The following is a 24,773-nucleotide window of genomic DNA, read 5'->3' as shown; positions in this document are numbered from 1 at the left end:
GGTGTAAATGCATAGTTGATTTTACGCTACCAACATGACGTTGCTAACATGGAAGAGATGTTGGCTCTTTTGTGCTGTGGGCTGGCTCATCAACATGGCAGGTTTTTACTGCAATGAGATGGAAGAGCCACTTTTTGCCTAAGGGCACGGCAAAAAGGAACTGTTGCCTCACACAATATTCATCATTTATTGGGGGAAAATTGATTTGCGAAGTCTCTGGCTTTTACCTGGAGTGCTGGAAGCCATAGAATTCTTGCAAGCAATTGTGTTTGAAGGCATGAAACTTTAATACAGTGGCAGAGATACAGGCTGTGAAGTCACTACCACTCTGCGCAAGGCTCTGTCAGAGAGCATGCTTTCCTGTGGGTATTCTAAACCATTATATGTGCGTTGTTAGGCAGTTACCAAGAATTTACAACTGAGGATCAAAAATATGCCTTCCTTGGGCTAAGCCTTTGTGTAAATATTGGATTTTACATTCCAGAGATGGACTACAGAATAGATCTCCTTTTTGCACATGCTACCCTCTCTTTTCGAGGAGCCCTAACCAGCACTCTATGAGTCCTTTTTCCAGAAAACTGTTTTCTCTACACATCTCTCTGGCTGCCTTCACGTCCACTCTGGGCCACCATGTTCTTCCAGGTGGTATAGCTTTCTCCTTTATCTGAAACTACCAGGGAACAGTTTTAAGATAAGAAAAACAGTTTTGAGATCCAATTATTCTCAATTCTCTAGATAGAAATTTCAGTTCTACAAGTAGTGTTTTTTCACTAAATAATTTAAAACCTGCTATTAGAAATGTGTGTATTAAAGTGAAAAATCAGATATTTTTCATGTAAAAATGATTTGACTGCACTCTTTCAAAGACTCAAATATTAGTGCTAAGAAAGGATAGACTTATTCACCCCTCAAGTTTCCACTTAGATCTGTATAGTCAATAAAACTTTTTTATTTAAGAAATGACTTTTTATTCTTTATTTCACAAGCAGAACATTCTCATTTCAGAAAAATCAGAAAATCAAAAGAACTTTAAAAAGAAGACAAAAAGCCCTCAATTTCACCAGAGATACACTACGAATAGCCTTGATAATTAACCCTTAATGTATATCCTTTGAAATATCTTATACATTTATATGGAGATAATGCATGTCTCTATATAACGTATGGCAACAAAATTTGAGTCATGTCATATATCTATTGCTATCTTGAAATCTGTTCTTTTCACTTAATGTGTTATAAATATTTTCCCATATGACTAAATACGTTACTACCCCCTTTCAATAGCTATATAATACTCAGATAACACTTACTATGTGCCAGGACGGCCTGCCAGGCTTTATACATATACAATCCAGCAAGATGGGTACTATTATTATTCAAAATTTTTATAGGTGATAGAATAGGACAAGGAAAGTTAAGGAAAGGAAAGTTAAGTGGTCCAAAGTCACGAATCTGTTAAGAAACACAGCAGAGATTCAGACCTAGGTAGTTTGGGGCCAGAATTCATGCTCTTAACTGCTAAACTGTAGTGTAAGTCACTGTATAGGCCTCTATAATTTATTTAATTAATCTCCTATTTTAGAATAATTTGTTTCCTTCTTGTTGCAAAGAGTTGAAATGAAATTCATGTAGCGAAGATTTGAAAACATTCCTGATTATTCCTGTTTCCCGAGGTGAAACTGCATTAAACTTTCAAAATAGAGGATTTTTAAAAAATCCTACTCCCAAAATGCCCCTCTGAGTGGTCAATCCAATGCACACTCCTGCTGAAAGTGATGAGAATACTTCTTTCCTGTGTGTCACTCTAAATATTTTCATTTGTGTTTTGTTTTTGTAATCTGATAAGCAAAGAATGGAATCTCATGTTTAAAATTTTACCTCTTAAAGGTATCAGTATGTGGGGGAGAAGGGACCCTTTTTCAAAAACTTCTTATTGCTTTTTTCCTAATTAAGGCCCAAATTCTCACAGGGTTTATTTGTGAAGCACTTAGAAGTAGTCCTGGCACATAGAGTGCTATCTAAGTGTGTGTTAAACAAATGTGGATTTTCTCACTATTGATGACTGTTTGTAATCAAGGTGGGCTTTACCACCAAGAAGCCTTAGAAGCCAAAAACTGGAAAACAATTCAGAAAATTCAGGTGGCCTGTTGAAGAGGAAGTGGAAAGTCATGGATTACCAGTTTTAATAGATTATGGTCAGAGCATCTAGTTCACAGAATCTCTATTCTTTAGCATTTATACTTATTTTGTGGACAGATACATGTATATGATAGCTTTTGGTAAACATTCAAGGGGTATATTCTCTTCTATATATAACATAAAGAGAATATGCATAATATAAACCTTTGGAACACATTCATATAAATACAACTGAACTTGTTAATTGCATTATCCAGATAACCTGTATTCTTGTTTATTATTTATCTGCTGGATCCATAATATTCTAAAATAAATAGATGATTTCTACAAATAAAAATTTGTTTTGATTTTTGTTTTTTGAGAGCTGGTTTATCAGCACACCACTGATTCTTGTGACAAAGAGGAAGAGCAAAAGAGCTAGCAGAAAATCACAGTGCCTCTTTAGGCTAAAAAGCAAACCATATGACCAAGGATGACAAGGGGGTAGGGACACATGCTCCATCTGCAGGAGGCACTGCAAGTCATGTGACAAAATGGGGCCAGAGCAAATTGTTCTGAACAATACTACAGTCTACCTCACTGTTTGAATAATTGTAGTTGACCAAACCCTAAGTCAAGACGTGGTATGACAAGAGTGTTTTACTGATTTATGTATATATATTTTAACTTTATTCTTACTACAAAAATATCACTGGGCCAGGCACAGTGGCTCACACCTGTTATCCCAGCCCTTTGGGAGGCCGAGGCATGGAAGATCACAAGGTCAGGAGTTCAAGACCAGCATGACCAATATGGTGAAACCTCGTCTCTACTAAAAATACAAAAATTAGCTGGGTGCGGTGGCGCACACCTGTAGTCCCAGCTTCTCAGGAGGCTGAGGCAGGAGAATCTCTTGAACCTGGGAGGCAGAAGTTGCAGTGAGCTGAGATCGTACCACTGCACTCCAGCCTGGGCAAGAGAGCAAGACTCCATCTCAAAAATAAATAAATAAAAGTAACATTGGTTGAGTATCTCTTATCCAAAATGATTAGGACCAGTAGTGTTTCAGACTTTGAGTTTTGCAGATTCTGGTATATTTACATTTTACTTACCAGTGGAGGATCACTAATCCAAAAATCTAAAATCTGAAGTGCTCCAAAATTCCCAACTTTCTGAGTGCTGACAAGATGCTCAAAGGAAATGTTCATTGAAATATTTCAGATTTTGGATTTTCAAAACAGGGATATTCAACCTGTACTACTTATTGAATTTTAACAATATGCTAGACATTGTGTAGAACTTTATATACGTGATTTCATGTAATCCTCATGGTAGTCCTATGATGTAGGTTCTGTTATTATCCCCATGTTGCAGACGAGGAAACTGAAACTTAATATTTTAGATTGGGTTCCCTGGACACAGACTCTTGAGAGATGGTTAGTTGTTGAGTGCTCTTGGTAGATTCACCTGGAAGTGAGGAAGCCAGGATTGAACTGAGGCTGAAGCTAACCTACAATGACCTCAACCAATCCAACTAGAAGTTCTAGATCTGGGATGGTTCTTCAGGGTTGTCCCAAAATTGAAGCAAGGGGGCCCCAGCCATTCACTTGCCATGGGACATCCCCAGAAGGGGACGTAGCTTTGAGTAAGGCAGTTAGTTCCCTGTGGCCAAGAGCAATTCCTAATGTCATCTATCAACAGCTGATATTCCCTGCAGCTGGGAGAAGGATGCATAGTCTTTGAGAGAATATTCTGGGTAGAGCACCACAGTATTCACTACGGTTAGGTAATAGGTCCATGATCACACAACTAGTGAAATGCCACCATTGAAACTCAAGTCCATCTGACTTTGAAGTCTATCCTATTAACTCCAATGCCATGTTGGTCCCCATTGCTCTGTCTGGCTCAGTTGCTACTATCTGATGGAATAATAGCATGTCTGATACTTTTTTTATGGTTCAAAGAATGAAACAGTATGTTTAGACTTAAATTGTTATTATAAAGGAGGTAAATGTCACTATGCATTAGCTTTTGGTGTGAATTTTTCTGTGCTTGGGCATGCAAGTCTAACAACGAAGAATGGGAAAGGGGATTCTATGTAATAGCGTGTTGGAATAAAAGCAGAGTCCTCCTCCTTTCTACCCTCCACACAGCTCATAGAGTCAGGTTCACAATAAAAATGGTGAGATTTGTTTAGTGTATGAGAAATGTGCTGGCTTAAGCAGAGGAATTTGCATCCTTAGTGATGTGCTCCCTCACTTATCCTTCAAGGTAACTTTTGCCTGCTAAAGGGTCAGCTCATTGCCCAGAGATTGCCCCGCTCTCCCTGGGTCAGAGGCAGGGGTAGCAACTGTCACTAACTAGTTGGACACTGGTTAAAGTGGTAAGGACAGATTTTAATGCATAAAAAGGACAGATTTTAATCAGTATACTGTTGCAACAGGGAAAAGAGTACATCATGAACTGAACTCAACTTCGATTTGTACAGAGGTAACTGGGCATTTTACCAGAGGAATGAGGGAATAGGAAAGGGATTGGGCAGGGGCTCAGAGTCACAGAAGTGAAAAAATTCCAAAAATGAGAAAGGAGAAAACTGGTCTGTATGAAATCCATCTGGGTTTGCTAACGTCTGCTTATTGAAGTTAGACCCCTACCCCCTCACAGAGACTGGCAGATAGAGTCCCTTTCTTCAGGTGTTCAGTGGAACAACATCAAATTCTTTTGGCAGCCTTGGATTTTTTCAGGCAGGTACTTTAAGGGAGGCTGTGGTCATCTTAGGAATTCAGCCTTGAGCTGTTAGAAACTGTGTCAGTGTTTCTTCAAGTCTTTATAGGCCAAGGTTGAGGCCTAAGTGAGAAGAGGGCCCAGAGGACCCTGGCTATAACTTGGTCAAGGATAGAATCTTCCTTCCTTCCTTCCTTTCTTTTTTTTGAAGCAGTTTCATTCTTGTTGCCCAGGCTGGAGTACAATGGTGCAATCTCAGCTCACTGCAACTTCCGCCTCTCGGGTTCAAGTGAGTCTCAAGCCTAGGCCAACTGAGTAGCTGGAATTACAGGCACCCGCCACCATGCCTGGATAATTTTTTGTATTTTTAGTAGAGACAAAGTTTCACCATGTTGGCCAGGCTGATCTTGAACCCCTGGCCTCAAATGATCCGCTTTCCTCTGCCTCCCAAAGTGCTGGGATTACAAGCATGAGCCACCGCGGCCAGCCTTGAATCTTACAACCAATTAACAATAAGCAGCAGTTTAATGGAGCAAATCCCTACCCATAAGATTCCTCTGATACCAGCCTTGCCCAAAGCCAAGAGCCTCACCATACTCCACTGATGGCGTATCTCACATACAATCACATATATACGCATACATATTCTTACACACTTATACACTCATAAACTCACATTCTTACCCACATATACATAGACTTTCACATACTCACATGCATATGCACACTCATACACACACACACCCTTTGTCCCTATACTGTGTGCTTCCATTCCCAGGCCCAGCTACTCTTTTGCAAATCATAGCCTGTTCACTGCCCCAGCTCTTTGCTGGGCTTAGAGATAAGTTGACATCTCCAGACCAGCTGGTCTTGGAGGACTCCTGTCCATCTGACTGTAGTGAACTGGGGTTGGGATATATCCAGGATCTTCCAGCACCAGAGAAACCAGAGAAGGGATCCATTCTTGCAGGCACTAAAGGTGCAGGCAGGAGGAATAGAAATTTTTCCTAGAAGGGGAATCAGGCCCCTTGGGTAGCTCAGCTTGATGGTTCCCCAAGTACCAGTCACTCTGTGAGGTCTCCTTCCTTTACTTCATTCCCACTTTACCCGATTTCTGCCCAAGATCTTAGGCCAGTAGTTGAAAAAGTTGGCAGTGGACCTGAATTCAAAGCTTTTTCCCTTCTCCGTGAGACTCCTCTCTTAGTCAGGGGACTTTTTCAAATTCACCAGAAAACTTCATGCAGGAAAAAAGTTGAATGTTTCATAGGTTAACTAGTCATGCTGTAATGTACGTACTATCTGGCTGCTAAGCATAATCAGACCCCCTCATAATCAATCATAGTCATCCACTCACCTTCTCTGGTTGTACATGCTCTCACCATGGATTAAACAATTAAACAATTGTTTTGGCCTGTGAGGGTGAGAGAATTCTCTGTTTTTGGGAGGCTGGAGCAAAGAGCATGAGTTTGCCATCACATGAGGTTTGTGTTCCAGCTGTTCTGTAAGTGAATGGTGAAACCTTCACTCAGGGGTATCCTCTTGGCACCTCTGCAAAATGGCAGGGAGGTGATTGGGATTGCACTGAAAGCACTCATCAGAGTTCCTGGCTCATAAGAAATGACCAATGTATTAGAATTATTAGAATTTCTTTCTTACACTTTTTAATTGTGCCATGTCAGTAATGTACTGAGTAACCGGCAATGAGTAATCACTGAGTAATGTGACTCAGAGATCAATATTTCATTAGAAAAACTGTTATTCTCCTGGGCAGCCTTCCCTCAAAGTCCCACTACATCAATGGTCACTGTTTTCATGAGTGTTGTATTTACCTTTGAACCTGGGAAGGAGCGGGAGTGGGCTTTGGCTCCTGGGCCCAGCGGTGTTGCGGTGCCTGAATGGCATGCACTGTGATACAGCACCAGAAGGTGCCCCACGCCCAGGGAGGCAGCTGGGTCGTTTTCTGGGCCATCAAGCTGCCAGTGCTTGTTTGCCGCCTCATCTATTTTGTACCAACTCTTCGAATGACCCTTTTTGACCCATCCTGAGCCTGTAACTTCAGATCCCAGACAGCCAGAAAGCTTCTTTTCATTTGTCCCGGTTTATCTCTATCCAATATTCGTGGTGAATTGAGGGGAAAAGGCCAGGTGAAGAGTGTTTACAGTGGGAAATGGAAAGAAGACACTGTCTTCTGCCTGAGCATGCTCAGCAGCTTGGGCAAGTGAGGTGTTGGGCGGGATGGATTGAATTGCATTACCCGTTTGCTGAGAGTGAGAAGTAGGTCCTGAAACGTCCTCCACAGTCTCTCCCAGGGTAAGTGCCTGATCTCTCCCTCCTGGGGAGGCAAGGGGAGCCAGGGTCAGGGTGGAAGCTGAGAGTGAAAGCCACACAAGGAGGGAAGGAGGAGGCAGAGTTCTTTGTTTCTCTCCTTCAGGCTTGAACAACTTGTCATCTTTCTGGGAGACCTCGGTGATCCTCAGCATGCTCCCAGCCGAGAACAACTTGACAAGATCAGGGCTTCAACTGCGTCATTTTTCTCCTCTCACTCACCTTCAGATCATGACACCTTTTCAGTACCTAGAAAACGAATATCCAAGACATCTGAATGTCACTGCTTAGACATTATAAACAGCTTTAGAACTGTACCTTTCTCCCTTAAATGACTGCTTGTACCACCAAAGCTGCCGTGATGAAAACACGTACTACATATTTGCATCTTCATTGTTCTGGTCATAAATTTCCAGCGCTGCTCTGTGGTCCTGAATACAGAACATCTTTGTTAGCACAGAGTAGGAATTTAAATGCATCTGGGAAACAAAATGAGTCAATAATAATGTTCTTCTACATCAGATGGAGCTTATAAATGTGATCAAAACACCATCCTATAAAAACAGTGTGCATATAAATCCTTACAATAAGAGCACTTTCTACTGATAGTCTTCCAGGATTTTTCATTGTCTCCTCAGTTTCTACAAGTGGACAAAGCTTAAGAGAATGATTTCTAGATCTTTATCTTATAATGCAATTGTTTATCAAATACCAGAACAATCAACAGCCGGGTAGAAGGCATTCTTGGGACTGAACATAAACACAAAGAGGAAATTGGAAATAAATTGATTTTTGCAGTTCACTTATTGCTTTGTCATATAAAATCCTGGGACTAAATGGAACCAGAACTCTTTGTCTACTACTAGGAATAATTGTATTTCTAAGTATACAGCAGCACGTGGTCAAAAAATCTTTATGGGTATCAAGTCTGACTTATACAGACACAATTAATTGCAAGGTTGGAATACAAGATGCCAGGCAGCTTTGCTTCTGTGTAACCAAGTCAATTTTGCTTCTGTACTGAAACATCTAAGTGTGGTTACTAAACATAGGTTATAATAAAAAGAGGAAGAAAACTATGGTAGTCCAGCAAACTTTTACTCATTCAGGAAAAAAAAGATATGAGTTCTAAAGTAACAATGAAAAAAATTTTTTTCTTTAAAATATGTATCTCATGTTATTGCCTGCTCTTCCAAATGAGACCTTTTTTCCCTCTTTTATCCCTTGGGCTCCTGGAAATATTAATAGTTATTGAGGAGATACTTTTACTCCAAATAGTGTTGTAGCTGAGACCCAATCATAAAGAATTTTGCAGCTGTAGGCTCACTTTGAGCTTTATCTTAGTTGTGTTGGTCTTGCCTCTTGGAGCCTGAATACACAGAGCCAAGTACAGGTGATCAAAAATGTTCTCCAACAGACCATGTTCCAGGAATCTGTCCTGCGAATCCCCCCAGTCAGCAGGTGTTTGTGTGAGCAAGAATGAAGAAAGCAAATAAGAGTTAACAGCTGGTCAGGCGCGGTGGTTCACACCTGTAATCCCAGCACTTTGGAAGGTCGAGATGGGCAGATCACCTGAGGTCAGGAGTTCGAGACCAGCCTGGCCAACATGGAGAAACCCAAATTCACTCGGTGTGGTGGTGCACTGCTGTAATCCCAGCTACTCAGGAGGCTGAGTCAGGATAATTGCTTGAACCCGGGTGGCAGAGATTGCAGTGAGCCAAGATCGCACAATTGCACTTCAGCCTGGGTGAGAGAGTGAGACACTGTCTCAAAAAAAAAAAAAAAGTTAACAATCAGCAAGCATCATGCACTGTGCACCAGTAGGGTAGTAGGGTTCTGGGCTTTAGATATAGTATCTTATGCAATACCCACAAAACCCAAGAATAGTACTCTTCCTCTCATTTTATGGATGAGGTAAAACTATGTATAAAGGGTTGAACAGCCAGTAACTGGCGGCATTTCTGAATTCAGAATTATTCCTTTAACTAGCAGGAGCTTTCACATTGATTAATGCATTCAACCCTCACCATAACCCAACTACAAAGTATTACTATTCTTTCCACCTTTTCCATTGGAGTAATTCAGACAAAGGTAACTTTCTCAAGGTCACACTTAGTAGGGGATAGAGCGAGAATCTGCAACCTTTCAAAGCCTGTGTTCTTTCTACCATCCTACATTGCCTCAACCAAGCATTTGGTGTGCGTATTTTTAGACAGTCGGTGTCCAACTTTGTATTTAAAAGACAAATATAAGAGAAAAGCATTCACAGCACCAAGAGATATAATTTTAAGGTTCTGTCCTTTTACAGAAAGGAAAGGGTAGATGAATCATTGTGTTGGCAAGGAGAATAGGCTTTAGTTTGCGAAGAAGGCAGTGCAGGAAAGGGAGTCTGTCTCTGTACCTGAGGTACAGAAGGGTAGACCCAGACTGCTGGGAGGGGAAGAAATTTGTATCAAGTACAGTGATACTTGATATAAATTCCTGCTAGCAATAGAAAACTCCAGAACAGTGACTTAAATAGGAGTTAATTGTTCTCGCATAACAAGAAAGCTAGTGGTGAAGGTTTCAGGTGCTGGCTCAGCTGCTCAAAGATGCCGTCAGAACCCGGCTCCTTCCCCTCCCATCCCTCCACCCATACCCTATTGGCCTTCTCCTCATGTGAGCCAGAAGACATCACATCCATCCTAAAGTCAGGAACCACAGGAGAGAGGCTGCATCAATCACAGTGGTTCCGTATCAGCAGAAACACAAAAGCTTTCCCAGACCCCTTCAGTCCCCAGCAGACTTCCACTTAGGTCTCGTCCATCAGGATTGTGTACCATGGCCACCCCAGCAGACGAGGAAGCTGGAAGAGCAAGTACCTACCTGGACACCTTGCCAACCCAGCAGAACTGCCTCCTCATATGGTTGGGGTGGTGTGGGAAGAAAGAAAGAGAGTAAGCCTTGGTGTAGGAGGCTAGTGTGGAAAGGACACAAATGTGCCAGGGCAGCACGGCTGTACTTGGGAGAAGGAAGAGGACATGGATGAGGCGGGAGTGGAATGTCGTCCTGCCCTTTGAATTTGTGATTATATTTAAGTGGTCAAAGAGGATCACACCAATACCTACCCCTTCCTTCATCCTGTTATTGACTGTCTTCATTCTTTCTGCCCTAATCCCAGACCAATAGCCCTTGGTGCTAAGTAACATTGATAAGAATTAGATCATCTGACTCACTATTTTGTTTTTCTTTTTTAGTCCTTAGCAAATAATATGTATTCAATAAATGATTGCTTAGTTAATCATTGAAGGAGATGAAGAAATTCTAGATTGATATTGTCTGGTGAGGGCCTTTGACTGCTGTGGCCAGAAGTGTTCACTGCTTCCAAGGAGAAACTACTCAGGAGCCCAGGGAGTTTGGACACCAGAATCTACCCGTACAAATGCCAGCATAAAGGTCTAACCTCAGACAAGAGGAATCTGAGGAGGTTGATGACTCTCCAGTTTTGAGTCTCACTGAAAACACCTGTGTGGCCTTGTTGCTGCTTCCTGTGATTACAGCTTCATGGCTTCCTTCTTTGTCTTTGCAGAGCCAGCTCTCCCAGGCGCTGAACGGACTGTCAGACAGGGCCAAAGAAGCCAAGGAGTTTCTGGTACAACTCCGCAACATGGTCCAGCAGATCCAGGTACGGGTGTTACCTGGGACACAAGGAAACCCGTGGGTTAATATGTAACTGTGTGGCGGGAGAGTTTCCTTCTCCTCTTTGACTTTTATGTGTTGTGGGAAAATTCCTACTTTGTTGTTGTTGTTGTTCTTTACATACAAACACACACAGAGATCAGCTTCAAAGATACCCCTTCTTAAGGTAGTTGCTTTTTGCCAACAAGCCGTAAACACAGCCTGATTTTCCAACTGGTTCCTGTCTTCCACACTGAGGTCCTAATTCTCTACTACTGAATATTCAGAAAGAGGCCTGTTTCTTTGTAAATTCAGGATTCTTATTGCTGAGTTGGTAAAGCCCTGTAGGTTTCCGAAACACCTTGTAATAATTGTATCATTTAATGGTAACAGGTCACGGTTTTCTCTTCTTTTCTTCCTTCCTTTATTTCCTTCCTGCCTGCCTTTGTTTTCTTTTTCATTCCTCCCTTGTTCCTTCTTCCTCTTTTTTCTTCCTCCCTTTCTGCCCTTCTTTCTTCTTTTCTTCTTCCCTGACACACAATAATGCTTCTCCTCTGCTTAGACATTTAAATATTTTTCAACCATGATCCCCTGGCAACTTCAATTTCAGATTGCTTTATCTAGACACAATGACCAGCAGTTCAACCAGCATTTAAGAGCTCATAAATTCTCCACTGTAGCTGAAGGAGAAAAACCATAGACTGTATGAAACACTAAAATAATGACCCTGTGTACTGTTTAGCATTCTTATGTTTTGAGGTTTGTCTCACAGAAATAACCTGGCCTCCAGTAAGTTGACTAAGTTCATATTTAACCATGTCAAGGCAGAAATGGATTTTTAAATGTAAGCCACCCTTTCAAAGAATTACACACTAATTTCTTTGCCTTTTTTTGGCACACTTGCCCATGTTAAACTTTTGATTCCCTAACAGCCTAGCAGTTTTGTATACTTCCTTCTGTTTTCCAAAGCAATAGAGTTTATCAATCAGTTCTTTCTTTACTCTGCTGGCATAAAATGTGCAGCCCCAGGCTTGCTTCTGCCCGGGCCTCTTCATCAGAGCAAAGCTTTCTTTCTGCTCTAAATCAGTGACAGAGCTTACAAGGGGAAGGTTTGCCCTCACCCCACCCTCCAATATTACCCTTCATGTGGCACAGAGAGCTCTTAAATGATGTTTTCCAAGGGCCTTCTCTGAGAGTTCAAAAGCAATTGCCTTGAAAGCCAAAATTTAGTGTTGCTCAAGCAATCACTAACACATTCCTTATACGAAGACCTTGCATTTGAAAACAATTACTAAATGCCTACCAGTTGATTATTATATAAAGAGCCACAGTTCTTTATGACTTTGGTAATAAATTAAAATTTGTGCCTTAAATAAATTAAAATTGTGCCTTCCTTGCCAGCCCCCAAAAGTTTACAGTTTCCTCAACTGGGTGGTGTTTTTTAAGTACTACTAATGTATATGTGAGTATTTAGCTTTCATTTACTGTAAATTACTTTTTTTTTCAGATTATGGTTTAAGAATCACAATTGCGTATGTTACTCATTGAAAGGCTTATCCTTAATAACAGAGTATAACTCATTGAAAGAATTGCTTGAAATAAATGTTTATGGCATGTACAGATTTAAATCAAATAAAAATGTTATATCCAGCATTTAATTTAAACATCAAAGGGAAGCTATAATTCATTTAGCATGAAGTTGCCTTTCCGCTGCAAGGTGTTGGGTCATATCTGATTTTTATGGCAGGGTGATCCCTGTTACACACATTGATTGTTTTTGTCTGCCTACTATTTGCTTTCCTTAATGAAAGGGGCAAGTACTTTTACCCATTATTCGTGTATCTTATAAACTTCTGTTCTCATTGGATTATTGTTAACATTGAAGACCAGTGCCATCCTTTTTCTTCTTTATTCCTTTAAATTTAATGATTTCTCATACCTCAGCAATGCCCCACTCCCTCCTCATTGCCTTTTTGAATGCCAGCTTCCACCACACATAGCTGGACATATGTGGCCTTCAAAAGCATTGATACACAACTCTGTAAACTAAAGCTTTGTTTTACTTAAAATAATTCAAATTGTGGAGATGATTTCCTTTTGATAAATTTAAGCAATAAATATTTATCCTTTTAATCTAAATTTAAAGCAAAACATGACCAGTGTAGAATAAAGTTTATCCAGTTATTTTTTTAAAAATTACCAAATGTGCATTGTGGACAGAGTTCCTTTTCATTCCCTTCAGCAGGATGGGGGAGCTCTGTTTTCTCTGGCAGCCTGAGGCACCCAGCACCTTGCAGTTGAGAAATGTGCTCTATTACACAGGAGAACAGTGTGGAGTTTGAAGCCTGTCTGGTGGCCCAATGCGATGCCCTCATCGATGCCCTCAACAGAAGAAAAGCCCAGCTGCTGGCCCGCGTCAACAAGGAGCATGAGCACAAGCTGAAGGTAAGTACTGCATCATGGGAAGAGCATAAAGCCAACAAGCCAGGCTCCCGGGAGGCATGATGGACAGGCTGGGAGAATTCCTTCCCATGGACAGGAGGAGAGGATGCCCACAGCCTTGGGTAGCCAGTGGTCTGGCCAGAAAGGAGCAGGCACATCCCTTCATTCACTACCTACTCCTTCATTTACCCAAATAATGTTTGTTCAGTGACTTTTCTCGGCCAGGAACTGCTGTGGACGTAGGAATAATAAATAAATCAAAATTCTTGCCTTTACGCAACTTACATTCTATCAGGAGGGATAAATAATAAATAAGTGTCTTCTTCCATTTTATGTTGGTATAACAGAATCCCACAGACTGGGTGATTATAAATAATTGAATTATATTTAGCTCTTGGTTCTGGAGGCTGGGAAGTCCAAAAGCATGGTGTTGGCTTCTGGTGAGGGCCCTCATGCTGCATCATCCCATGGCATAAGGCAGAAGGACAGGCGAGCATGGGAAACAAGAGAATAAGGGCCAAACTTCAATCTTTAAGTGGGAGCCCACTCCCATGATAATTAACCCTCCCCCAAGATAATAGCATTCATCCATTCATGAAGGCAGGGGCCTCATGTCCTAATCACTCCTTAAAGGCTCCACCTCTTAATACTTTTATAATGGCAATTAAATTTCAACATGGGTTTTGGAGGATATATTCAAACCATAGCAATAAGTACGTAAAATGTGGAGTACATTAGTAAAAAAATGCTAAGAAAAATTTTAAAAGTAGGATAAGAGGATAGTGAGTACTGGGGATGGGGGTGGAAATTTTAGATAGAATGGCCATACAGAGGCAAAAATGTACTTTTGAATTGAGAAATAAAATCTGTACTTTCTAGAAAATCAACATGATTTGTCTTAACTTCTCAAGTGAATTTTACAGTTGGAAGCTGCACAAAATTTTGTCATGACACGGTGGAATCAATTGGCTATAAGAATGGGACCCTATTGGCAGGACTGGTCCTCTAGGAGACATCTGATATTCCATCTATCGCCCCATTGGTTCAGGGCAACAAGATGTGAGAGGAAGGATGAGTGGATGAGAAGACCAAACCAGAAGGGGTCCAGCAGTAGACAATCAGCTGAGGCCCACACATGTGGCCAGCAGGCCTCAGAGTGGCTACTGGCGGGTGGTGGGTATGTAGTGTGCAGTATTGGCATGGCTTAGGATGAAGGGGGAAATGAGGTCTGGCCATATGCTCATAGTGCTGGGCAGGGGAGCAGGAGGAGGGAGGGAAATGAAGGTGGCTCAGAAGGAGTCCCGCGCTTATGGAGTTTACAGTTCAATGGAAGAGATAAGTTATACCCACAGCTGACCCCAACACAGGTAGAGAGTGGGCTTCCAGGAGAGAGGTGCCCAATGTCACAGAAGTTGTGACAGGGCAAAATTACTTGCAGCTAAAATGGTCACAGAGTAACAAGAGCTGGCACCTGAGCAGTCCAAATTATAGGAAGTGTGTGTTAATGACCACTTACATTCCTACCTGCAGGAATCGGCAAAGCTGTCAGGGAAGAAGAGGGTGATTAGCACATGTGCACTGTGGTCTTGGTCCATCCGGTTAGGCCTGAGGACCAATGGATGTTTTCTGTATCCAGCACCTGGCCTAACATGGCTAAAAAACTGTCACTGTAGCCCTTCAATTTGAGCACCCTTCAGAAACCCGAACTTTTATTGTTATAGCAGTCCTCAAAATATCATTTGAATCACATAGAACTGTATAAAATAAAACCACAAATGTCTTTGGGAAATGAAACTGAACAGTTTGCCCCACTAAATAGTGGACCAACTATTTAAGTACCTAGCCGTAACATTTTAATTTTTTTCTTAATGGAAATGTCTTTTTTGAAACATTGCAAACACTTCCCGGCACTTTTTAAAAGAATATGGTGAAGTTTGCGGCAGTCCCATGGTGATGGTAGGGCAACTCCAGCTTTTCTATATGGGAGAGACATAAAGGCAGCAATCTGGAGGGAAGGGGGAATTTTTTGACGATTGAGAATGCATCATTTATCCCTATCAAAGAATGGCAGAAGGCATGAGAAGCCCCCTTTGCCCTCCTGCTCCGTGCTGCCTCTGCAGAACAGGACTGTGAGAAAATCAGTTAAGGACTGTGCTGTGGCTGCAGATGTCATTGCCCAGGAATGGCTTTCACGCATCCCTGGGATGCCACATCGCGTGACTATGTCCTCTTCCCTCCTCTGATGGTCCATCTGTACTAGCTGGGCTGCCCCGGCAGGGCATGCGGATGCATTTGGGGGCTGCTGAGCAGAGGCAGCTGCCTGCCCTCATTCCACCCTGCCCAGGCTGGAGTTTCCTGCCCAGACCTCAAAGGACTGCAGAAACCAGAGACAGGTGGCTGGCTATCCCCCACAGCAGCAAAGCTGTTCTGTCTTCTGTCACGAGTGATTTGTTTCTCTGCTGTTTTCAGCTGATTATATCTGTCATTGCTTCCAAAAACAGCCACCAGTGCCACTCACACCATCATGACCACTGATACAGGCCTCCACGGCTCGCTCGCTCTGCTTCTCTCCCCCTGCCTTTTCCCTTTCTTGTCACTTTTGTTGCTACTCAGGTTTGTGAGAAAAGACTGGCCTTTTATAGACATCACTTGCCAAGCACAGTACTTCTTTCTATCTTTGTTGGCTAACCCATCACTCACTGTCCTGCAGGGGTAATCTTATGTTCTTCCGCTTCCCTTTGGCTGAGTTCTCTGAGGGCCTGCTTTTTGCTGACAAAGAGAGGAATTGTGTGTGTATTTTTCTGGCATCTCTCTCCTAGAGCAATCCAAAAAACTAAGGATGCTGGAAAGTGAGTGTGTATTTACACAGTCTTTATAATCTACTCATGTCCCTCTCTGAAAGCACTGATTGCTTGAACAGATTTAATAGTTCTGGTTCTGAAGTAAGATGGAACTGAATGGTAAAGAGCCCATGTTCTGTGTCATAGAGGCTGGGGTGAGAGGACACACTTTCTCACTTACTAGGTTTCTCACCTTGAGCGAGTCTGTGACTCAAAAATTTATTTCATCTCTTTGTAAAATAAGGCTAGAAGTGATACTTCACAGGGCATTGCAAAGCACTTAGCACAATCTTTAATGTATATTAACTATTATGTTGTGATCGAGAGAGAATGACTGGAAATATGGTTTCATTCAACACACTGAAGAAGAGTTTCCAGGGGCTTATTTTCTATAATACCATAGTCCATAGTCTAGAATTAGCCCATACACTGGTGTTATTATCCATGAACCTGAGAGATTCTTTACTGGCATGAATTCGTAATTGATCATTGTATAAAATAGTTCACAAAGTTTGGTGAGCTAACAAAAACAAAACAGCTTCTGAGACATATGCAGATGTGGACATGTTTGAGGAAAACTGTTTGAAATGTAAATTATAGTTAATCCTACTCTGTGGTTTGATAAAATGCTAGGAACCAAATATCTGTTTTCCAAATGTGGTGAACTAATGCGAATGTCAGAAAGCTACTGAGGGAAGAAGTGTTTTTGAGCTTCCAAGAAAAATATTACTAACTCTTATTTGGAGCTACTTGGGCAATATTCCAACAGCCAGCAGCGCACACTGTACCCCCGCTGGACCCCCGGGTGTTTTGTCTTGGTCTGTCCATTGTGTTAACATCCTTCCCAGGTCTGCTGTAGCTGAAGAAAGCCTTAAATTTCCTGTCTGTGCTCCTTGCAGGGGATTTATGACAACACTTAAACTAAATTGTGCCATTAATGAGATCTATGCTTTCTTCAGAAACTTTACATATGCCACTTTCTCTTGATAAGCCCAAAGACATATCTAGAAATTATTTTTGTTTATGTAACATTCACAATTTGACGTAACTCTGAAATTGTCTTAAATGTGTGCTCTCTAATATTTTAGAATGAATTCACACATTGAATAGTAAGAGGCAATATGTATTTTCTTGATTACCTTTGAACTCTAAGATCCTCTGAAAGAAAAAAATGTTACAGTTATTCCAAATGATTCTGGGGAAAAATTCTAGTTTTCAGTTACCATGTGTGGTTGGTAAATTTAACATACCAACAAAATTATTCAGCAAGGATGCTGAGGGCTGATGATAAAGCTTACCATGTTACACAGTCTTCATATTAATATTTACTGAGGACCTCTGTATGCCAATTGTAGTTATCTGTAGAATGCTTGATTTTGAGGCCTAGTGTAACCTTTGCATTTTGTTAGAATAATTATCATTATTTTCACCATTATCTTTGTTATTATTTACCATGTATTGCCTGTTATGATCCCATTATGTTTGCCAAAAATTAATTATATTGCATATTAAGAACACAAATTTACATTATGGATATTATTGGCATATGAACTGCTTACTGCAGCTATTTTGTCATTGTTTTATAACAGGCAAATAATCCTTTGATTCAGATGAGAGAGAGGAAAGAAAGAAAGAAAAGAAAGAAAGAGGGGGGAGAAAGAGAGAGAGAGAGAAAGAGAGAAAGGAAGAAAGGGAGGAAGAAAGAAAGAAAGAGAGAAAGAAAGAAAAGAGAAAGAAAGAAAGAGAAAGAAAGAAAGAAAAAAAGAGAAAGAGGGAAAGGAAAGGAAAGGAAGGAAAGGAGGAGGGAGGAAGGAAAGAAAGAAGGAAAGAGAGGGAAAGAAAAAAGGGAGGGAGAGAAAGAGAGAGGGAGAAAGGAAGGAAGGAAGGAAGGAAGACAATTCCAGCTCACAAAAAAATTAAAAATATATGCCATTTGACTGGCTACAGTCATTACTAGAAAGAAAAAGCAACTAATTCAAGCCAAGAACCACCTCAATCCCTGTAAAACTAATGACAAATAACTCAGTTATCCCATTACAATGAAGACATTTGGAAAAATTAGGCACACTGGAACAACTTGAAGCCTTCAGTTGCCCTCAGCAGAAGTCTGTAGAAACCAGTTCTAATTATTTAACCACAATTATGATTAATTACAAGCCCATCATGAATGATGAATTCCTTTCAGAGTTTCATTTGGCATTATTTTGCAGTCTTCTGCTTCCCACCATGTAGGAGCAAAAATCCCAAGAAAGACTTGTGATAGAGACTTGTGATAGAGACATGGCATAGAGTACCCAGGCTACCCATGGAATCACGAGGAAGCCCTCCACACAGCTGGAGTTCCTCTTAGTTAGGGGTCACACCCCTGAACAGCTCCCTACTCACTTTGGCAATGCCAATCAAAGTCAGTCTCAGAACTTCCTTAGTACTCTTTGCCTCAACCCAGATACAGGTGACACCTCTTACCTCCAGAAGGCACCTAACTCATACTTTGAGGAGGATGGAGTAATCCACTATACCTTGCTACACTTCACATCCTACAACACATCATACTGCTTCACTCTTATTGCAACCCGCCTTCAGTGGTAAATGTTCTCCTGTGTGGTTGGGACTGCCCAATATGCTTCTCTCTCCCAATGTCTTGAATTTCTTCTTTCATTAACTTCTCTGTATGGGGATACAGTATTCTATACATTAAGAGCATGCTTTGCATATTCCACTCCATGTTTATTGATAAAGCATTGGTGATATTCACACTTCTAGAAGAGAAATTTCACAGCTTTACTATTAAAAACCTCAAGACTTGCTAAAAACAGGTGTGTGTTTTATTTAAAGGCCTAAATGATCCTTTTCTTGATTAAAAACTCAAAGCCTCGGACTTGCCTTTGAAATGATGAGTTGCCAGTGTGGGTAAATTAATAACATTAGTATAGAAGGTGGTATCCAGAGAATGGGGAAAATATTTGCTTTAAACTATGGGGGAGAGTAGTAGCATGTGAGAAATTTAAGATGCTCTTTCTTAAGTTAAATGCTCTAAGTTTTAGTGAATGTGACAATGATATGGTAGATAATATTCTACTCTTGGAAAAAAAAACAGGAGAATTCTTTTATTTTACTGGAAAGATCTAATAGCCAAAGCACTTCACCTTTAATTCACACAGTTAATTCAAAGCATCAGTTGGTCATCATGCTTTAGGACACGACAGGACACATAGAAACTCCCTCCTGATCAAAAGGACCCATGGAGAACAAACTCTTCAAGCTTGCATCTTAAAAGTACAGTCAGCCCTCCATATCCATGAATTTTGCATCCATGAATTCAACCAACAATGGATTGAAAATGTTTGAAAACAAAAGTCTCTCCTGAACACATACAGACTTTTCCTTATTATTCCTTAAACCAGTGGTTCCCAACCTCTTCAGCACTAGGGACCAGTTTCATGGAAGACAATTGTCTTCCATGGAATACAGTTATCTCCTCAGTATCTGTGGGGGACTGATTCCACGATTCCCTGCAGATGCCAAAATCCACAGATACTCAAGTCACTGATATAAAATGGCATAGTATCATTAATGTTATGTTATTAATAATATAATTAATATTGTGTTAATTAGCATAATTAATGTTATTAATAATATGATGTTATTATTAATATTATTAGAGAGAGAGCTGCAGGGGAGTGGGGGGTGGGAGGAATGGTTTGGGGATGAAACTGTTTCACCTCAGATCATCAGGCATTAGATTCTCATAAGGAGCGGGCAACCTAGATCCCTTGCATGCACAGTTCACAGTAGGGTTCCTGCTCCTATGAGAATCTAATGCCACTGCTGATCTGAAAGGAGGTGGCCTGCCACTCACCTCCTGCTGTGCAGCCCAGTTCCTAACAGGCCACAGACCAGTGCCAGTCCACGGCCCGGGGGTCAGGGACCCCTGCCCTAAACAATAAAACATAATACCTATTTACATTGTATTAGGTATTACAAATAATCTAGAGATGATTTAAAGTGTATAGAAGGATGTGCATAGGTTATATGCCGATACTATGCCATTTTATATGAGGGACTTGAGCATCTGTGGATTTTGGCATCCTCAGGGAATCGTGGAATCAATCCCCCACAGGTACTGAGAAGACAACTGTACCGGACCTTAAACGAAAAGGATTAAAGGATTACCTTATGCTTAGGGGAAATTGTTTTAAACTATAATGGGAAGGCATAGCTTATATTTAAGAAAGAACTTTTTGAAATAGAGAAAGAATGTTAGTGTTTACTTAGGCTGTAGTTCATTAGTGATATCCCAACAAAGCGTATGATGAGAGAGTACTATAGGAAAAAGCATTGGCCAGGTGCGGTGGCTCACGCCTGTAATCCCAACACTTTGGGGGGCCAAGGCGAGAGGATCACTTGAGCCCAAGAGCAGCCTGGATGACATGGCAAAATCTCATATCTACCAAAAATATACACATTAGCCAGATGTGATGGTATGTGCCTGTAGTCCCAGCTACTAGGGAGACTGAGGTGGGAAGATCACTTGAGCCCAGGAGGTTGAGGCTGTGGTAAACTGTGAGTGTGCCACTGCACTCCAGCCTGGGAGACAGAGTGAGACCCTATCTCAAAAAAAAAAGAAAAAAAGAAAAAAGAGAAAGAAAAAAAGAAAGAAAAGAAAAGAAAAAAAAAGCATTTATTTAAAAAGGATAAAGAAAAATGTTAAAAGAACCACATGTAAAATGGAGAGGTAAATGGAGGTGGAGGAAGGTCATGGTTGGGTTAGGAATGAAATTCCCCTTAGTTAACCTCAGGTCTTGCTTCTGGTTGTGTCACATGAACTGCCGGGAGGAAGGAGATTGGTCTGTTAGTGATGGGAATGTAATTGTGGACAGGCAGGACAAAACTTGTTGTATACTCTCTCCTGGGTTGCTCTGTGCTACTGACAATGTCTGAGAATTCAAAGGGAAACAACAGTCCTTCAGACTCTCCTTTAACAAATAAGTATCAGTGTCATATCCTGACCCAAGAAATGACCTTATAAATTTGCCACTTAACAAAATAAAACTGTTCAAATGATCAGTAGGCATTTGCCATCCAGAACAGATGGTGGCTCTGCTGATAAAATTTTAAAAACCTTCTCTGAAACTGTGGACTACAGATTAATTCACTGTCCTGTGGGAGCTGGTTTAGGCTTTAGTGCAGATGAAAACAGGAAAACTGTTCTCCCAGGCCTTATTTGTGTCATTTCTGCAGCTTGCTCTGTCCCTGAGAAAAGGACCTCTTGAATCCAGCCCGCTGCACACGTGATGCCACGGGGTTCGCTGGCACGTCAGAGCCAAAGCACAGAAATGTGTCATTCAAAGACAACAGTGAGGTGGCCTGGCTTCCAGGAATCATTTTCTATGAAAAACTCAATGTAGAAATAAATGATCACAAAATGTGGTATGAATAACGCAGGTTGAAGAAGGTAGCAAGTAAGAGAGTTGATAAAGACAGCTAGAGAGAAAGTATTTATACTCTTAAAAGATCTGATTTAAGATAATCCGACTGATTTCTATAATGTGGGAAATCTTGCTAAATTAATTCAGAAACTCTAAGTTAATTACAGGGCACCCAAAATGCTTCTTTGGGAACCCCATAGTTCAATTTTTAGCAGTGATTTTATCACAGGCTATTGTGATCATTGTGAATGGTTCATTAAAATGTAAAAAGGTAGACCAAAATCAACTGTAGCAAGAGTGAGGGGTTGAGAGCCAGGAACTCAAGAATATTGAGTCCTTCCAAGGAGCTTGAGTCATAGAATGCAGGAGCCAAGGGCAAACCCCTGCTGAAACTCCCCGGCTCTTTGGCAGTGCAACAATTAAGCTTCTTAAGAGTCAGCAGAGAGCTCCAACACTCAGATAGCTCCTTTAGCACCCAATAAACCATACTTGATAAGGAAATTTATAGAAGCAAACATGGAATTTTATAAGGACTGAGTAATGTATTTCAGTACATTAATACATCATTGAACTGAATCCTCTGGAAAGGAAACACAACCGTTCAGTCTATTTTATCTCAAAAACAGACTGACTCTGGGTTATAGTGCTCAGATTCTATCTGTCCTTGTTATTCAGACTTCCAGGGCAGTAGTCAAGGGCAGATGTCATTTGGATAATGAAATGATGGCTGTGGAGGTGTCTGCTACCTAGCAGCACCAATACACTGGCTACCAAAATATAAAAATGTCATCCTGGAAACAAGTTAGTTCAGCCTCATACAGCAGAGGGGAATAGCATATTAGCTGTAGGTCACCTCTCTTTAATTTTTAAGTGTTTTACTTCTGGGGTTTTCCTCCCCAAGAAATGGAAGCCTCATCTTCCTGTTATTTTCTGAATAAAAAAATAAAATAATTGGTATTTATTGAGCCCAGACCATGGTGGTGGTGGTTGTCAGGCATACTGGATGTCAGAAGAAAATAAATCAACTAGTGAATTTTAAATTTGATCCCCCCAAAACTCACAAAAATAATCTTTCCATCAAAGTTGGTTCCTTTCACCAGTGACAATAAAGAGATTTTAAATCCTACATTTTATTTTCCTTTTTAATTATTATTAAAAGTTAAAAAGCAGTAACAAATCATCTATCAGAAAATCGGGCAATGTAAATAGCCAAAACAATCTTGAAAAAGAAGGACAGACTTGAAGTTCTTACATTTCCTGACTTCAAAACTTATTATAAAGCTGCAATGATCAAAATAGTGGATGCTGGCTAAAGACACATATATAGACCCACTGTAATAGAATAGAATCCAGAAATAAACTCTTACATACTGGCTCAAATAATTTTTCACAAGGGTGCTAATGGGAAAAAGGCAGTGTTTTTAATAAGTGGTGTGGGGAAAATTGGATATCCACATGCAAAAAAAAAAAAAAAAAAAAAATGAAGTTAGACGCTTACTTAACTCCGTATCCAAAAATTACCTCATAATAGATCAAAGAACTAAATACAAAACCTAAAACTATAAACTCTTGGGAGAAAACACAGGGGGAAACCTTTGGGACACTGGAATTGGCAATGATTTCTCAGATATGACACCAAAAGCAAAGGAAACAAAATATAAGTAAGTTGGAAATATTTATGTCTTACAGGACACAAGCAGTGAAAAGGCAACCCACGCAACAGTAAGAAATATTTGAAAATCATATATCTGATAAGAGATTGATATCCAGAATATATATAAGAATTCCTACAACTCAACAACAACAACACCCAATTTTAAAAATGTACAAAGACCTGATTAGCAGTGAGGCTACACAAATGGCCAATAAATATATGAAAAGATGCTCAGCATCACCAGTCATTAGGGAAATGCAAATTGAAACCACAATGAGATACCACTTTACACATTTACGATGGCTGTATTTTTAAAAAATCAGAAAATAATAAGTGTGGGTGAGGATGTGGAGAAATTGAAATCCTTGTGCATTGCTGTGGGAATGTAAAATGGTACAGCTGCCATGGAAAATGGTATGGTGATTCCTCAAAAACTTAAACGTAGCATTACCACACAATCCAGCAACTCCACCTCAGGGTATAATACCGCAAAGAAATGAAAGCAGAGATTTACAAAGATATTTGTACACTCGTGTTTATAATAACTTTATTCACAGTAGCCAAAAGTATTCATCAATGGGTGAATGGATAAAGAAAATACGGTATACATACATCGAAGTGTTATTTGCTCTTAAGATGAAAATTTTGACACATGCTACAACATGGTTGAATCTCAAAGACATTATGCTAAGCAAAATAAGCCAGTCACAAAAGGACAAATATTATATGATTGCACTTATGTAAGGGTTCTTAGCATAGTGAAATTCATAGAGAAAGGAAGTAGAATGGTGGTTGCCAGGGGCTGGGAGGAAGGGGAAATGGGGATGTTGTTTAATGGGTTCAGAGTTTCAATTTGGGAAGATGAAAAAGTTCTGGAGATGGACGGTGGTGATAGTTCCACAATAACGTGAAAGTACTTAATGCCACAGAATTACATACTTGAAAATGGTTACAATGGAAAATGCCATGCTGTGTATATTTTGCCACAGTAAAACATTAGAAACAAAAAAATCAGAAATAATGAATGAATGAGTTGTCAAAATATTAGATAGAAATTAAATGTCCAATAATAAGAGAACAGGAATGATTAAGCAAATTAAGATTACCCATTCAATGGGATATTTTGGTAGCCATTGATGGTGGCAACATGGTAGCTATTGATGGTGGCAACATGAAAAATGCCTGTGATACAGTATTAAGTTGGGGGAAAGGGAAGGTAAAACTGTCATATACAATGACTGCAATGATAAGTCTGGTTCCAGAGAAAAACTAAAAAGAAATGTCAAAGTACTTTAAAAATTTACATTAGAATGATAAGAGTATTTGCTTTTTCTCATCTATTTCCTGTTTGTTTTGGAAAGTGGATGAAATAATCTTTAATGGAAAATAAATTTATAACCAAAAATGAAAAGAAGGAACAGGGAACATATTTAAATAATTATTACTAGATTCTCTTTTGGCTATTATCCATACAATCCAAAATACTAGATATTTTTTAGGCTTTTGCAAAGTAGTATAAATATTGAGGATGTGAGTAATTATGGCTCCTGGAAAACCCTTCTTCAATTTTACACTTCGAAAACC

The 24,773-nt window shown here is 40.3% G+C and overlaps 1 protein-coding gene across 9 annotated transcripts in view; it reads left to right on the top strand.

Moving 5' to 3' along the window:
* The window catches only part of TRIM9 (tripartite motif containing 9), a 267,774-nt gene that overhangs the window by 207,134 nt on the left and 35,867 nt on the right, over positions 1-24,773 (top strand). For all 9 annotated transcript variants that reach the window (XM_007986676.3, XM_007986673.3, XM_007986675.3 and 6 more), the window contains 2 exons: positions 10,736-10,831; positions 13,147-13,269. In XM_007986676.3, the coding sequence (XP_007984867.1) occupies positions 10,736-10,831; positions 13,147-13,269 (219 nt within the window). The remainder of the gene's footprint in view (positions 1-10,735; positions 10,832-13,146; positions 13,270-24,773) is intronic.

The sequence above is a fragment of the Chlorocebus sabaeus genome, chromosome 24 (assembly GCF_047675955.1).
Source record: "Chlorocebus sabaeus isolate Y175 chromosome 24, mChlSab1.0.hap1, whole genome shotgun sequence".
Lineage (NCBI taxonomy): Eukaryota > Metazoa > Chordata > Mammalia > Primates > Cercopithecidae > Chlorocebus > Chlorocebus sabaeus.
This window is presented reverse-complemented; position numbering and strand designations above follow the sequence as displayed.